The sequence below is a fragment of the Nuphar pumila genome, chromosome 2, assembly GCF_984573655.1.
Source record: "Nuphar pumila chromosome 2, dmNupPumi1.hap1.1, whole genome shotgun sequence".
Classification (NCBI taxonomy): Eukaryota; Viridiplantae; Streptophyta; class Magnoliopsida; order Nymphaeales; family Nymphaeaceae; genus Nuphar; species Nuphar pumila.
The window spans coordinates 34,735,050-34,752,705 of NC_143250.1; the positions used below are offsets into that span (position 1 = coordinate 34,735,050).

General features: G+C 41.5%; 1 protein-coding gene across 1 annotated transcript in view; it reads left to right on the forward strand.

The window, feature by feature from the left end:
* Positions 1-16,684, forward strand: part of LOC149845223 (D-xylose-proton symporter-like 2) — a 159,814-nt gene extending 143,130 nt beyond the window's left edge. The window contains exons 11-14 of the mRNA XM_089995619.1: positions 620-700; positions 928-1,026; positions 5,780-5,917; positions 16,407-16,684. Of these exons, the coding sequence (XP_089851745.1) occupies positions 620-700; positions 928-1,026; positions 5,780-5,917; positions 16,407-16,538 (450 nt within the window). The 3' untranslated portion in view covers positions 16,539-16,684. The remainder of the gene's footprint in view (positions 1-619; positions 701-927; positions 1,027-5,779; positions 5,918-16,406) is intronic.
* The last annotated feature ends 972 nt before the right edge of the window (positions 16,685-17,656 follow it).

Below are 17,656 nucleotides of genomic sequence, written 5' to 3' on the forward strand. Positions count from 1 at the left end.
AGTTTGCTATTGTTATTCTAAGTGGGACCTAGAAGGATCCAAGATAAACTTATATGGATTGGATGTAAGTTGCTAGACTCAACAAAGGTACAAGTTTCAGTGAGTCAATGAAACTCCAATCTGGTTGGACTATTTATGTCAACTGTATTGTGTGGGTCATCAATGAATACTACATAGAAAGTGAGCAATCTTTGAATAAAATCTTCAGATCTTTGAGACATTATGTTGAATTAATTCTGTTCTTTCCATGCCTAATTGTAAGTCACAGTCCTGGGGGTTTTGTCCTATTCATTTCCTTTTTCTTTTTTCCTTTAATTGAAATTGGTCATCTAGTCTGATTATGCACTTCTCATGACTTCCTTTTTTTGTTGTATATGCATAAAAGGATACTGTTCTGATTGAGTGAAAGGCGCACAAATTGGTTCCTCATTAAATCAGAATTCACTATATTATTCAGTATGCAAAATTTTGTTATATTATATTTTTGTATTCAGTTCATGGTTAAGTATTGAGCTTCTATCTCTTACCATTCTGGTTAAAAGACAGAAAATTATGTCTGATACCTACTTTTCTAATGTCATCATCTGACCCCTTTTTCATCTGTTTTGTCTCCTGTTAGTTGGTTGCAACTGGAGTTGCTGTCATCGCTGTTGACAAGGTGGGAAGAAGACCATTATTAATCACGGGTGTTAGTGGAATTGTAAGTCCTTTATTTCTTGGTCTGAGGTATGATTTCCTGCGGATATACATGACAAGTGGTGTATTTCATGGTTGACTACTTGTAGTTAATGGCATTTGATATCTGTAATATATTGTGTTTGAGGTGCTCATCTCCGATCAAGCTAGTTCTTCTACAGCCTTAATATTGACTTCATGTTGCATTTGCTTCTTAATCTTCCTGAATGTTTCACTTGGTTTTCATGCTAGGTTGTCTCATTGTTCATGCTAGCGGGGTATTACCTCTTCCTGAACGATATACCAGTTGCAGCCGTAATTGCATTGCTATTGTATGTCAGCTGTTATCAGGTATGGCAAAGCAGTTTCCAGTTACTTTTACACTATGTCACATGGGTGCGGGTGTGGAGGTGCGGCAAAAATATATATGTCCAACTTTTGGACTTTATATATATATATATATATATATATATATATATATATATATATATATATATATATATATATATATATATAAAGTCCAAAAGTTGGACATAAATGACCCTGGGTGCGTTGACCGCACCCCGGGTCAGGTTGACCGCACCCGGGTGCCGCACCCGCATTGCGTCGCGTCGACGCGGGTGCGACACCCAGTTGGCTGAGTCCCTGTGACATAGCTTTTACACTGTAGTTATTCTTTTACTGGTAGTTGTTTTAACTAATCGACTTCATGTAACATGTCAGAAACATTGCTAGTTGTTCATTGGATTTATTTTTGTGCCCTTGGGAACATGTGAGTTACAGTTGTCCAGTAGGACACCTCACTGAATGTATCCACTTTCATTGGTAGTTGCAGCCTTTTAATTTGGTTTGCCAGAGATTGTATATGTTGGTTAGAACATAGATGTCTTCTGCTAATAATGCAGGATATATTTTGTAATATTTCGTAATTTTTCCCATATTTTTCAGCTTGAAAATGTGATTTTTAAATAAATATTCATATTGAATATGTCAAAATTGCTTAAAAATTGTTAAATATGGCTGACACCAATAGGAGTCTGGAGGTGGTCCAGGGCTCATTGAACATATTTAAAAATGATATGAAAAACATGTAAAATTTATTTATTTTCACCTTTAAATTCGAGCAAAATTCAGGTTTAATTTAGGTGGAATTCAGGAGTGAAATGGATCTAGGACCATAGTTAGATCCATTTTAAAACGTAGATCTCATAGGAGATCAGTTTTATCGAATTTGAATATCGGTTGGTTCAGAAAATGTGTTTTTCTGATTTGACCGACCTCTATTTTTGGGTCTTTTTCGATTTGGATCAGACTCAACCTGCTTCGGTTATATTTGGATTGATGTTAATATGGATCTGCACCTAGTTCAGGATCCATATTGACTAGTGCCTTGTATGGGCTAAGATCCAATTGGAAATGGATATGGATTTGGATTTGGATAATGGGTCCAACCCGGACCCATAATCCATCCATACCTTTTTAAAATAAAAATGAATTTAAACTTTAAAAACATAAAGGTAAAGTATGTATTTAAAGAGGAGTTGACAAGGACTTGTATTTCATCTAGACGGGGCATCCCCCCCACCCCTAATGTGGAAACTTCCACAAGATAATTCAATAAATAAATAAATAAATAAATAAAATATGAGATAAATCTAGCTAAGAGGTAGGTAGAGGTAGAGTTTTACCTTGGGTAGAACCAGAGTTACCAGAAGCTTCTTAGATAGGTGGGAAGCTCGCTTCCCGGAAACTCGCTTCGGAAGCGCGATACTACTCGCTTCTGAAACTTGATGAGAACCTCGATTCCCCCATGCTTCTCCTATGCTTTCCACACGCTTTATTTATTCTTATTATATGTTCTCTTACTCAACTTTTCATGCTTTTTATGTGTTTTCTCTGACTCTTCTCACTCATTTTTATGTGCTTTCGCTAAATTGGTAGTCAGCATTTTTAGATTTTGTTAAAAATTTAATTCTTACACTAAAAAATCATGAAATTTAATATTAGTCACTTTTATTTTAGTTTTTATTTGTGTTTTATTTTGATTCTCATTCAATTCTTATATTTCTTTTTTTTTATTCCTCGCTTCTCGCTTCCTATATATTTTAAAATGCATCGCTTTTCGCTTCCGCTTCCGGTATCGTTTCCCACTTCCGCTTCCTAGTTTGGCAACCTTGGGTAGAACTCTACCCCTACCCATCTAGAAGGGGGCGTCACCCACACCCTAGAAATCTCTCTATTATAAGAGAGTGAGAGAGACTCTCTCTCTCTAAAATCGTCACTTAGAGAGAGAGAAAGGAAATAGAAGAAAAAAATGTCAATAAGGAGAGAAAAGAAAAAAGAGAGCGAAAAAGAGAAGAAGCCTTCAACGTCTCCTCCTTCCTCTAAGATTTCCGCGAATCTTCAAATCAAGGTACATTTTCTTCTTTCTATTCGGATGAGTGGGAAGAGTAGCATGGATTAAATCAAGTATGAATTTGAAGGAAAATCAAATCTGTATATTTCCATACTAGATTTATAAATTTTTACAAAATCTGGAATCATTTTTTGTTGGATCGATTTTACATATATATATATATATATATATATATATATATGTGTGTGTGTGTGTGTGTGTGTGTGTGTGTGTGTGTGTGTGTGATTAATACTATTGTCAATTTTTTTATCCATAGCATAGACACGATTTTATTAAAAGGCTGTGTATTGTGTCATGCAGGGTTTATGGACTCTTATCTGCTTCAGATCCACGATTTAGAAAGTTTAAATTAGTAGTTGTTTTGGTATTTAATTTTTTGGTATCGCTCTGCATGATCAGGCTTAACTCATATAAGATGGCCCAATCCATTTACTAATGGGCCGGGCTTTGGTCCGGTTCTTAACGGGTTCGGGTTTGAAGAGCAGCCCATGACCGGCCCAATGAGCCAATGTGAAGTGAGCCGAGCTCAGCCTGGCCCGGCCCAAACCCAGCTAATTAGTGCAACTAATTAGGTAAATAATAAATAATTAACAAGCTCTTATGTACCCAACTAATTATTTTACTAGTTTTCATAAAATTAATGCAACTAATTAGGTAAATAATAATAATTACTGAGTTACTAGCAATTGATTAATTTTAAAAAATTTATATTATTAAAAATTAATAAATATCTTAGGCCCGTTGGGCCGGCTCGGTAGCCCGCGATCCGGGTTTCGACCCAGTAGCTAACGGGCCCAAGCCTAAAACCTTGACCCAAACCTGGCCCATGGTCGGCTGGGTCAGCTTGGCCCATCGGGCTGTCCTGCTCGTTGCCCACCCCTACCTATTGCAAACATTTAATAAATAATACATCAAGAAAACTAATAAATTTTATTAAGAAGCATAATTACATGAGGGGACCATAAATCTTTTCAAGATTAAAAAATGATAATTGCTATCAACATCCAAATTCTCAAATAATAGAACATTAAATCAGCTTAGAGAACAATCATTTATACACACAGTACTACACACTGACAAATTTGCTGGATTTTATCTCAAAATGCAAAAAAATAACAGAAGGAAAAAACAACAACGAAGAACGTGAGCAAGACATACAACCAGAAACAGATTAGAAAGAAAAAAAATAACAGAAAAATAACAGACATACAAACACAAAACAAGAAAAATAACAGAAGGAAAAAGAAGCAACACAAGGATCCATACAACTAAATATTTTTTACGATCTAATCAGAGCACAAGCAAAACTAAGAAAGAAAGAATGCATCACTACCTAGCATGAACTAGACCAACCATTTTAGCCAAATTAAACAAAAAAAATAGAAAAACAAAACAATGCTGACAAAGAGAGAGCAAGAGAGACAGACAGTGAGAGAGCGGGAGACGGAGAGAGAGTCAGAGCGAGAGCAAGAGAGAGGGAGAGGGATAGAGAGAGAGAGAGAGAACGTACCTGAAGAAACCCATGGTAGTCGCCGGAGCACGCTGGAGGTCGTCAGAGAGGGAGGGGGTGAGTGAGAGAGAGGGTAAGGTTTGGGAATAAAATACCCAAACCCTCGGTTTTCTATTTATATTTCACAAGAACTCAAAATTATCATTTTACCCTTTTAAAAAACAAACTCTTTTATTTTTCTCGATAAAAAGAATTGAAGGCTAAAACTGTCGAAGCCCTAAAAAAATGGAAATTCTTCCCAATATCAAGAAGTGAGCTCCCCCATTAATGGGAAGCATGTTTCCAGTTAATTAGGAAGCACGCTTCCCATTAATAGGAAGTGCACTTCCCATTTAAAATGGGCGCTTTCACGTGCGTTTCGAAAGCGCCGCGTTTTGCGGTTCTGAAACGCGTTTCGGGAAAGCATGCTTCCCCATGTCCTATATTGTTTCCGGTAACCTTGATTTTACCTTCCATCTCTCTTTGTCAGTATTTTATCGATTTTGTCTACAGTTCTTGAAGTTCATAGTGAGATTTGGTTGGTTTCTTGCATGGTGGTGCAAATTTCTGATTCTCTTCAACCAAATATTTGTCTCCAACATTGTGTAATTTCCAAGTTGGAACTTTTAGCATTTTCAAGCACGTGCTAGAATATCAATTTCAATTTACATGCAAGCTTTTGGTTGGACTGCAGGTGATTTCGTTGTGTGTATGTGCATATGTTCTTTTTCTTTGGGGGTGCTGAAGAGGCATTTTCTGAAAAAGAAAGTGATAGGAATTAATTTTTGCTCTCTATATGCATGCAATTTTTTTTTTAAAATATAGTGCATTTACCTGTTCGTCATGCCGATTTGGCATGGAAATGATAAATTTATGATCTGTTAAATATTCAGACAAAAACTTTTTTTTATATTTTTTATTTGTTTGCTCCTCAAACCTCACACTAATTTTGCCAATCCTTTTCTTTCTGGTCATTACATTTCTTCATTCTTTTACAGCGAGTACCATGATAGACCCCTTTCATTTTGTTGTCAAGTCGAAATGTTTACTACTATAGAACTAATCTGTAACTAAAGCAGTGCAATTTAATCAGTGTTAAGAGTTTACCAGCTGCTAGCCTAAGGCTTTAATTTAGGAAATTAGCTAATAAGCATACATACCTCTTGTGATGTCATTCATGGTGAAATCTTGTCTTGCAGTTATCATTTGGTCCAATTGGTTGGCTCCTGATATCAGAAATATTCCCCTTGCGCCTTCGTGGACGTGCTTTAAGCATAGCGGTGCTTGTGAATTTTGGTGCTAATGCTTTGGTGACCTTTGCTTTCTCCCCTCTAAGGGTATGCTTCTCTAACTTCTCTTTTCTCAATGCCTTTTACCTACAATTTCTAATAATTCATCCTCTTTTGTTTGTCTTTCCCACATGGATATGCTTAATAGTTAATATATATGAGGATATGGCTATCTTCAAGGGAGTTTCCTGAGATTGCATATCAGGGGATACAGTCTATGTTACATAGATATGGACATGAGTACGAGACATAGCGACATGCCTGGTGTGTGTGTGTAAACTAGTTATGTTTAACATTAGCTGTGTTCAACTTTATATATATATATGGGTTAATATTTGGTGCTATTGTAGACACGGAATTATATGGAACTATTGAGCTAGAAATCATAGGTTTTAGATTTCTTTTGTAGATTAAATCCTATGGATGTGACGATCTACAAGTTTTTGTTTAGTGGGAAATGAGTTTTGAATCATATGATTGTGACACATACGCAGGTTTTTTAAGGGCTTCAAAAATTAAGTCCACAATGCACTAAAATTTCATGAGTCAAAAAGTTATATTTTTGGATCGAAATAACACGATCCAAGGTTTGATCCATAGCAAACAAACCATCCTAAGCACGTCTATGTAGTCAGAGTGAGTCGGTAAAACTTGAACCTATGATTTCCAGCTCAATAGTTCCATATAGATAGATAGATAGAGAGAGAGAGAGAGAAGGTGGTAGTTGCTAATCACTTTTCTGGCTAACCGGGCTTTTGAAGGGTTTTTCCCATGTTTTACTCAAGTCTGACCGTACAGATGTGTTCTGACATAGTCAATTTGCTAGGAAACGACGCTTGCGTCATGTTTTTCTGATAAAAAACATGACTTTTTAAGCCTTGAATATTTATGAAAATCTTAGACCGATGATTTTTTAAACCTTATAGAAACCTACCTGCATATCGAATCGGATGATCCAAGAGTCAAAATCCTATAAAATCAAGCATGTAGAACACATCTATATGGTCAGATTTAAGGAAAACATGGAAAAACCTTTCGAAAGCCTGGTTAGCTGGGTGGTTAGCTAGAAATGGTTATAGCGGTTACCACCTTCTCTCTCTCTCTCTCTCTCTCTCTCTCTCTCTATATATATATATATATATATATATATATATATATATATAAAGCATTAGATAATAAGTTCGCCTGTGTATAACTGTTTAGTTATACACTGCCGGTCCCAAGCCCGGATAAAGGAGGGTTGCGGTAGGCCTGTGACAGCCAGCATAAAAACTTAGTCATACCCTATGAATATGAACCAATATGAGAATTTCGTTGGGGCGTTCCCTACAGAGCGACGCGTTGTACTCTATAGGCCCGGAGGCAGTGATAAATGGGCAAGGGTTGCTAGGTCGTCGCCCGGAAGCGACGGGTCACACTGGCGCCCGGGTGTGGTGTCAAATAGGTAAGGGTTCCCTCACTTTGTTGGACGGGTGGTGGTAAAGAAGTTAGTCCAAGACCATAAAATTAGGTTAGCCACTTGGAACATAGGGTCTTTAACTGGTAAGTTGGTAGAGTTAGTAGATGTTATGTGTAGGAGAAAGATTGATATTTTATGTCTACAAGAGACCAAATGGGTAGGTGAGAAAGCAAAAGTGATAGAACCTTGGGGATATAAGATTTGGTATACAGGAATAAATAGGAATAGGAATGGAGTAGGGATTGTTATGAGTCGTGAGTTTATAGATAATGTAGTTGAGGTCCGTAGGAAGGGTGATAGGATTTTACTTATTAAATTAGTATTAGGTACAGATATTATTAATATTATTAGTGTTTATGCACCTCAAGTAGGTTTAGATGATTCCACTAAGCGTCAATTTTGGGAAGATTTAGATGGAGTAGTACAAGGGATATCTTATGGAGAAAGGCTTTTCATCGGCGATGACCTTAATGGGCATGTAGGCATTAGTAGGGATGGATTTGAGAGTATCCATGGAGGCTATGATATAGGAGAAAGAAACGATAGTGGAGAAAGGATTTTAGATTTTAGTTTGTCCTATGATATGATCTTAGCAAACACTTGGTTTAAGAAGAGGGAGTCTCACTGTTCCCTTGCGACTTACAGTATACAGTTGCGCTAGAGTCTGTTTTGCTTTTGTTGAGTCTGATGTAAGCTGCCCGGTTCAGGTGAATCAATACCCCGAAGGGGCAGCCCGTATACTTGAACTGTAATAGCCTGCGGGCAAAATTGTGAATGAATTAAATGCGTTGAGCTTTCTTTTGTTCACCCTCGTTGTGATTGCTTCTTGTGATTACAACTTCTCTCCCTCTATTCTCTCTTGCTCTCTTGCACTCTGATCATAAGCTTCCGCGACCGGCAAGCGAGCTGACGAGTAGGCTTGCGGCGGTAAGGAAGGACCGTCGCGCCGCGCTGGCCCATTGAAGGAAATAGGCCCGTGACAAGTGGTACCAGAGCCCGTTCTCGTGCTGGGGAAGGGACTCCGGAGTCGGTGTCGACAGACACGCCGACAGGCTGCGATTTGTGAGCAAGACATCGTGGCGCCTTATCAACACTTGCGCAACACCAAGGGCAAGGCAGTTGCGGGAGCTGAGGAGATGGGTTCACCTCGGGGCCAAGAAGAGTTGGCTGCAACTGTTAAGAAGCTGGTGGAAGATGTGACTTCGCATGATGAAGCGATTTCACGCGCATGTGAATCATTCAATGGATTGAATGATGTGGTGGCGAGCCTGCAAGAGCAGGTGAACTTACTAATGGGGCAGGTCACTTCGTTGACAACTACAGTGACCGATCTTGAGTTGAGGAACCGTACGTTGCAGCGGACGGTGACCCTGAATGGCGGAAATGGTGAGAGACCATCAAGGATTGATGTACCTAGAACCGCAAAATTCAATGGTTCTCGCGACAGCAAGGCCATTGAGAACTTCTTGTTCCAAGTAGAAGACTACTTGGATATCCAGAATGTGACCCTCGAAGATCTGAGGATCAAGGCTGCAGCGGCCTTACTTGATGGTGTTGCTATCGCTTGGTGGAGGCGGAAACGCAATGACATGGAGAGGGGTCAATGTGTGATAGACACCTTTGACGACTTCAAAGTAGAGTTGCGCAACTACTTCATGCCAAGAAATGCGCAGAGACAGGCTTATCGGATGGTTCGTGAGCTCAAACATACTGGTTCGTTGCAAGACTATGTCAGAACGTTCCAGAAGCTTATGCTGGAGATACCTAACATGCCAGAAGACGACATGCTCAACTGGTTCATTGTGGGACTTCAACCGTGGGCATAGTCTGAAGTGGAAAGGAGTAACCCTCGTATTTTGGAAGATGCATATGTGACGGCTGAGCGCTTAGTTGACACTCAGCGCAAGCCTTTCACCCCATCAACCAAAGTTGGGAAGAAGCCTGACCACGGAGGCAAGAAGGATGAGCAGCGCAACGATAAAGGTGAGGCGTCGACACGCCATCAATCCGAAAAGAAACAGAACTACACAAAGCATAACAACAGCAACAAGGGTGCAGTTGTGACATGTTGGTTCTGTGGTGATAGACATATCGCCCGGCAATGCCCAAAGCGCCTTGTAAAGGACGACGGGCAAGCCAATGCTGCACATGAAGAATGCAGCGATACTGAAGGCAGTGACACTGAGACCATGCAACTGAGGATGGGCGCCATGCGATCGATTAATGCAGCTAGAAGTTGCGCAGCTAAGAACATGCAGGTCAGTGAGGAACTTATGTACGTAGAAGTCATTATGAATGGAAAGTCTACTTCGGCAATGGTAGACTCCGGGGCCACACACAACTTTGTCTCGCGGGAAGAGGCAGAGTGGTTGGGCTTGAAAACTGGGCCAAAGCAGAGGACTATCAAAACAGTAAACTCTGAGGCCAAGCCCATTCTTGGTGAAGCAAGAGATGTGGCTACTCAATTGGGGAGTTGGGTCGGCAAAGCCAACTTCTCTGTGGTGCCCCTGGACGATTTTAAGGTGATTCTGGGTATGGAGTTTCTGCGAAGCCAGAATGTGATGATGCTGCCAAAGTTTAACACGTTGACGATCATGGGATCAGACCTGTCCCACACAGTGCAGTGCCTTACGCAGAAAGGCAAGTCTTCAGTGTTATCAGCAATGCAACTGAAGAAGGGTGTCAAGCATGGGGAGCAGACATTCTTAGTTGCAGTGCGTGCAGATGAAGGGAAGGTAGAAGCAGCAGTGCCGCCGACCCTAGCCCCGCTATTGGAGGAGTTTCGGGAGGTGATGCCTCCGGAATTGCCAAAGCGTCTTCCGCCAAGACGCGAGGTCGACCACAAGATTGAGTTGACCCCAGGAGCAAAGCCTCCCGCAATGGTTCCATACCGTATGGGGTCAGCAGAGTTGAAGGAGCTGCGCAGGCAGCTAGACGAGATGTTGGACGCAGGCATTGTTCGTCCATCAAAAGCCCCATTTGGTGCCCCGGTCCTTTTTCAGATGAAACATGATGGCTCTAAACGGTTATGTGTGGATTACCGGGCCTTGAACAAGGTCACGGTGAAGAACAAGTACCCATTGCCATTGATAGCAGACTTGTTCGATCAGCTAGGCAGTGCCCGTATCTTTTCCAAGCTAGATCTGCGATCGGGTTACTGGCAAGTGAGGATTGCCGAAGGTGATGAGCCGAAAACAACTTGTGTCACCCGCTATGGTGCTTACGAATTTCTAGTAATGCCATTCGGGTTGACAAATGCTCCAGCCACGTTCACGACTTTAATGAACCAGATTTTCTACCCTTACTTAGACAAGTTTGTGGTAGTCTATCTGGATGATATCGTGATCTACAGCAGTAACATGGAGGAACATGTCGGGCACTTGCGAACAGTGTTTCAGGTGCTGAAGGAGAATGACCTCTGTGTTAAACGAGAGAAGTGTCTCTTCGGGCAGGAGGAGATCAGCTTCCTTGGCCACGTTGTGGGGCGTGGTGTGCTGCGGATGGATGGGCAGAAGATAAGGGCCATCCAGGAATGGGTTCCGCCAAGCAAAGTGCCAGAATTGCGGTCATTCCTCGGCTTGGCAAATTATTATCGGCGTTTCATCGAAGGTTATTCCCTCATTGTTGTGCCCCTCACAGATTTGTTGAAGAAGAATCGGGTATGGCTCTGGACAGGAGCGTGCCAAGATGCCTTCGAGGGCTTGAAGAAAGCCTTAGTGAGAGAGCCAGTGCTGCGACTGCCTGATCATTCGAGACCCTTCGAAGTCCACACGGATGCCTCAGACTTTGCCATTGGCGGAGTTATTATGCAAGATGGTCATCCGATCGCATATGAGAGTCGTAAGCTGAAGGATGCAGAGAGGCGTTACACAGTGCACGAACGTGAGATGACCGCCATTGTGTATTGCCTCAGGACCTGGCGGCACTACCTTTTGGGTGCCGAGTTCGTCGTCAAGACGGACAATGTGGCCACGAGCTATTTCAGACGCAAAAGAAGTTGACGCCCAAGCAAGCTCGATGGCAGATGTTTTTTGCTGAGTTCGACTTTGCCTTAGAGTACAAGGTTGGAAAAACCAATGTTGTGGCGGATGCCTTGAGCCGTAGGGCTGAATTAGCTGTTGCGCGCACAGAGCCTTCTGAAGTGCATTTGGAGGGTGCATTGCTGAGCCGTATCCGCGAGGGTACACAGCAGGATCCGACCGCACAACACCTTGTTTCTCTGGCGCAGGCAGGGAAGACTCGGCGATTTTGGCTACAGGATGGCCTCCTTGTAACAAAAGGGGGACGCATCTTTGTACCACGGTGGGGAAGCCTTCGCCGAGAGCTACTCAAGGAGTGCCATGATACACTATGGGTCGGCCATCCTGGTCAGGAGCGGACCTTAGCACTCCTTGAGCGCGGCTACTATTGGTCGCAGATGAGAGACGATGTTGAGGGGTATGTGCGGACATGCCTCATCTGCCAGCAAGATAAGGGGACAAACCAGAAGGCTGCCGGTCTCCTTGAGCCTCTACCAATTCCAGAACGTCCTTGGGAAAGCATCTCTATGGACTTTATTGTTAGTCTGCCAAAGGTAGAGGGCCTCAGTTCTATTTTAGTCGTGGTGGATCGTTTTTCAAAGTATGCCACCTTCATCTCAGCTTCCAAGGAGTGCCCTGTAGAGAAGACTGCAGAGTTGTTCGTAAAGCATGTGGTGAAGCACTGGGGCATACCAAAGAGCATTGTGAGCGATCGCGATGCTCGCTTCACGGGCAAGTTCTGGCGTGAAGTATTTCGGTTACTTAGCTCTGATTTGCTGTTTTCAACAAGCTTCCATCCGCAGACAGATGGGCAGACAGAGCGCATCAACGGGATACTGGAGCAGTACCTTAGGCACTTTGTTAGTGCCAATCAGAAAAATTGGGTGAAGCTCCTTGATGTGGCACAGTTTTGTTATAATCTGCAGAAGAGCGAATCTTCAGGCCACAGCCCGTTTGAGATAGCCACGGGGCAGCAGCCACTGACCCCGCACACTCTTGCCGCACAAGAAAAGGGAAGGCCATCCTTCGCCTATCAGTTTGTTCGCGACTGGCACGAGCAGAATGAGTTGGCGAAGGCATTCTTACACAAAGCGGCGAAGAGAATGAAGAAGTGGGCGGACAAACACCGTCGGCCCGCAGGGTTTCAGGTTGGGGACCAAGTGTTGGTGAAGTTATATCCTGGTCGCACAGGCATCTTCCGCGGGCGGCACCGCGGACTACTCAGAAAGTATGAGGGACCCTTCACCATCACAAAGAAGGTGGGCAAGCTGGCATATAAGCTGGAGTTGCCCCCAGACTTCAAGGTGCACCCGGTGTTCCACGTGTGCAACCTCAAGCAGTTCCATCCAGATGATGGAGACTCGGAACGCAATGTGCCGCAACGCGCTCCCATCATGCAGAGGGCCCCGACAGCACAACGGGCCGAGAAGCACCTCAGTCAGATCCTTCGCCACAAGGTCAACTACTTGGGGCAAGCGAAGAAATACTTGGTGCAGTGGGAGGAAACAGCGGAACCAACGTGGGAGCCTGCATTTCGAATGAACAGCCGCTACCCGGCTGAAGTCAGGGCTTACCACGAAACAGATGGCGCCGAGGACGGCGCATGATTTGAAGGGGGGAGCATGTTCCCTTGCGACTTACAGTGTACAGTTGCGCTAGAGTCTGTTTTGCTTTTGTTGAGTCTTATGTAAGCTGCCCGGTTCAGGTGAATCAATACCCCGAAGGGGCAGCCCGTATGCTTGAACTGTAATAGCCTGCGGGCAAAATTGTGAATGAATTAAATGCGTTGAGCTTTCTTTTGTTCACCCTCGTTGTGATTGCTTCTTGTGATTACAACTTCTCTCCCTCTATTCTCTCTTGCTCTCTTGCACTCTGATCATAAGCTTCCGCGACCGGCAAGCGAGCTGACGAGTAGGCTTGCGGCGGTAAGGAAAGACCGTCGCGCCGCGCTGGCCCATTGAAGGAAATAGGCCTGTGACACTCACCTAGTAACCTTTAAAAGTGGGGTTAATACGAGTCAGATAGATTTTTTCCTACTTAGAAAGAGAGATAGGGGTTGTTGCATCGATTGTAAGGTTATACCGGGAGAAAGTATAGCTACACAACATAGAGTCTTAATTTTAGATCTTAGAATTAGACAATGCCGCAAAAGGGATAGACATAGGATAGATCCTAGAATTAAGTGGTGGGCACTGAAAGGAGCTATACAAGGAATGTTTGTAGAGCAGGTAGTTAAGGAAGTTGATTGGTGTCTCGAGGAGGATTCAGAATCTATGTGGAATAAGATAGCGGGTGGCATGAGAAAGGTGGCTAAGGAGGTATTGGGTGAGTCTAAAGGCGGTGCACCGCTAGGTAAGGATACATCGTGGTGGAACGAGGATGTCAAATTAGCTATTAAGGTTAAAAGAGAGTGTTATAAAAATCTAAGTAAAAGTCGTGATAATGAGAATTTGGAGAAGTATATGATAGCAAAGAAGGAAGCTAAAAAAGTAGTTCAGAACGCGAGGGATAAGATATATAAGGAGGTTTATGACAAGTTGGATACCAAAGAGGGTGAGAAGGATATTTATAGGATTGCAAAAATGAGAGATAGGAAATCGAGGGATCTGGGTATGGTTAGATGTATCAAAGATGAAACACAAAGGGTTTTAGTCAAAGATGAGGAGATTAAGGAGAGATGAAAATATTATTTTGATAAGCTATTTAATGAAAGTCATGCTCAGGATCTTGGAGACTTTTCCATTCTTTTTCATGAGATGAATCGTGACTTCATGCGCAAGATTCAAAAGAAAGGAATTGCAGAGGCTTTGAAGAAAATGAAATCAAGAAGGGCAGTTGGCCCAGATGGTATACCTATCGAGGCTTGGAAATGCTTGGGAGAGAAAGGTTTAGAATGATTGACAAATCTTTTTAACAAGATTTGGCGGACAAATAAGATGCCTAATGAGTGGAGGAAGAGTACTTTGGTACCTCTATATAAGAATATGGGTGATATACAAGATTGCACAAACTATCGTGGTATAAAACTCATGAGTCATACTATGAAACTTTGGGAGAGGGTGATTGAGTCTAGGTTGAGGAAGGTTGTCATGATATCGGAGAATCAATTTTGTTTTATGCCTGGAAGATCTACTATGAAAGCTATATATCTTTTTAGACAACTTATTGAGAGAAATAGAGAGAGGAACAAAGATTTGCATATGGTTTTTATTGATTTGGAGAAGGCTTACGATAGAGTACCTAGGGTCGTTCTCTGGTGGACAATGATCAAGAAAGGTGTTTCTCTTAAGTACATTAGTATAATTAAAGATATGTATGCAGGAGTAGTAACCAATGTCCGCACTTGTGGAGGGGTGACAACCAATTTTCCTATAACGATTGGGTTACGTCAAGGATCTGCTTTAAGCACTTTCCTATTTGCTATAGTGATGGATGAGCTTACGAGATCAATTCAAGAAAATGTGCCGTGGTGTATGTTGTTTGTTAATGATATTGTTTTGATTGATGAGTCTAGAGCTGGGGTTAATGCTAAGTTAGAATTATGGAGACAGACATTGGAAGCAAGAGGTTTTAAGTTGAGTAAGAGTAAGACAGAATACATGGAATGTCGATTTAGTAAGCAACGAAATAGAGATGGGAGTGTAGTGAAGCTTGGTGAGCAAGAAATACCGGTGGATGATTCTTTCAAATATTTGGGATCTATCATTCAAAAGTATGGAGAAATTGATGGAGATGTAAATCATAGGATAAAGGTTGGGTGGATGAAATGGAAGAATGCAATTGGAGTGTTGTGCGATCGTAGAATGCCATTGCGGTTGAAGGGAAAGTTTTATAGGACGACTATTAGGCCCGCTTTACTATATGGTACGGAATGTTGGGCTGCCAAGAGACATCATATTCAAAAAATGAGTGTAGCTGAGATGCGTATGCTGAGATGGATGTGTGGAAATACAATAAAAGATAAGATTCGGAACGAGGAGATACGTAAGAAGGTAGGCGTTGCACCCATTGAAAATAAGATGAGAGAGAATCGTTTACGGTGGTTTGGACATATTCGACGAAGGCCTAATGATGCTCCAGTTAGAAGGATGGAGAAATGGGAAAATATATTAGTTAAAAGAGGTTGGGGTAGGCCTAGGAAGACATGGATGGAGGTGATAAGAAAGGATATGAATGCTTTGAACCTCACCGAGGACATGGCATTGGATAGAAATGAATGGAGGAGAAGGATTCATGTGGAAGACCCAGAATGATTTTCTTTGTTGGTTCATATCGCCGACCCCAATTGTTTTGGGATGAAGGCGTAGTTGTTGTTGTTGTAGATAATAAGTTCAAATTAAAGATTAAATTGTAATATGTAACTAAGGATGAACTTTACAAGGACAAACGCTCAAGTAGAAAATAGACAATAAAGAACATAAGCAGATATAGATTGAAGTTAAGGATGCAATGTTGACCATATCCATGGTGTGTCTTATGTCATGCGGTGACAACACGGGGCACACATGTTAAGTGTCTGTGTGTCATAGATGTAGGGTGTGAACAGCTGTCCATTTCTACCATTGAATACCTCTATTTATTTTTCATCGATAATCATACATGGGCTTGCAGAAGTTCATCGATAATTATACATGGGCTTGCAGAAGAAAATTTTGTTAGGCTAGATTGTTTTTCATACTACTGCTGCATGCAAATCTAACGGCTGTTTATATCCATGGCCAAAAGTAAGTCCTTCAAGCTTCTTTCAAAATGAAGGGTCAAATCTGTGTGGTCTTTCTGCCACAACAGAAGAGTTCTGAAAGTTGTGGGTCTTGTTATGAATCTTTTCAGTGGCTACAATGACAAAATTACTGAATTTGTTCATTGAAGGAGCAGTTGGACCTTCCACACAGGCAGGAGTTGTGATGCTGCTTTTAGGATGGCTCAAAACATTCGGTTTCTTTTGGGCCATCTGAGTCAGCTCAACTGAAGCCAGGCTCAAGATGGTCCAAAATGTTTGCTTAGAGCCACCGTTTCTCTTTCCAAATACTAAGCTTTTGGAAATTTGACACAATTGCAGGAATTGCTTGGAGCTGGCATACTTTTTGCGGGCTTTGGGGTGATAGCAATTTTATCTCTGATCTTCATAATCTTCTATGTACCTGAAACTAAAGGGCTTAGCTTGGAGGAAATAGAGGCCAAAATCTTGTGAAGGTCAGGTCTGTACCTTAGGGGTATTCTCTTGGCTACACGTCCATGTATACATATAAATGTATTCATACAGTTGTTGGCATCTCTTCTGATAAGTTCTTTATGTTTTTTTGCTCTAAATTCATGTTGTTTACAAGGTAGCTAAAACATTTCTATTAAAGAATTTTTTGGTGGGTGGAAGGAGGCGAGTAACGCTGTTAAACAAGACAAGCAGTTCACCGTTCGGCTTGGCTATATTATGCCTATTATATATGTTTTATATATGTATTACATATATTTTATGTATTATGCATATATTATATACTTTATATATTATCAAGCTTTAAAAAACATTTACTTTTTTTTTAAATGAGCCAACTCGTGTTCTGCTTGTAACGAGCTTGGGCTCGGCTCTGCTCAGCTCGTGAGCTTGAGCTGGGTTATACCCTCAACGAGCCGAGCCGAGCCTGAACATCCCAAGCACCGCTAGTTAAGGGTTACCATCCCTAGCAGCGAGGGGCTCAATTAAATGGCTTCTCTAAGTGTTGTGTGTAACTAAGATAAATTCCAGGGTTTTCTAGAGTTACAAATCATAAGTGTGAAAACGAACTGAAACAACATGAGAAAGGAAGAGCTATTTGGTGCAATTAAAAGGTTCCAATCTGTGCATGTTATAAATTCTATTTTCCCAACTGACAAATGCATCACGAGATTCTGTAGTGATTAATGTAATGAGTTTGAGAAGTGGGACGTGAAAAATACCAATTCACTTATGATGCCATTTCTGATATATTTATTTTAATGTTTTTTTTCAACAAAAATATATTCACTATTTTGATTTTGGAATAGATTGGGAGGATGCAGACCTATTAAATTTTCGTCTCTTTAACTGTCCTTAAAAGAAATTTCTGCCAATCTCTTAAATGTTTTGGTTGAAAACTAGAAAATTTCGGACTTCCTAAACGTAAATCCTCTGGCTCTGTTCGTTGCATTTTTTGTTGGGAAGAGAGAGAGAGAGAGAGAGAGAGAGAGAGAGAGAGAGAGAGAGAGAGAGAGAGAGCTTTTTCTTTATTCACTTTTCCTCTTAGTAACTTGATAACAGTAGTCTCTACTAGTTTGGGATGCTAACAAGTTTGTTGT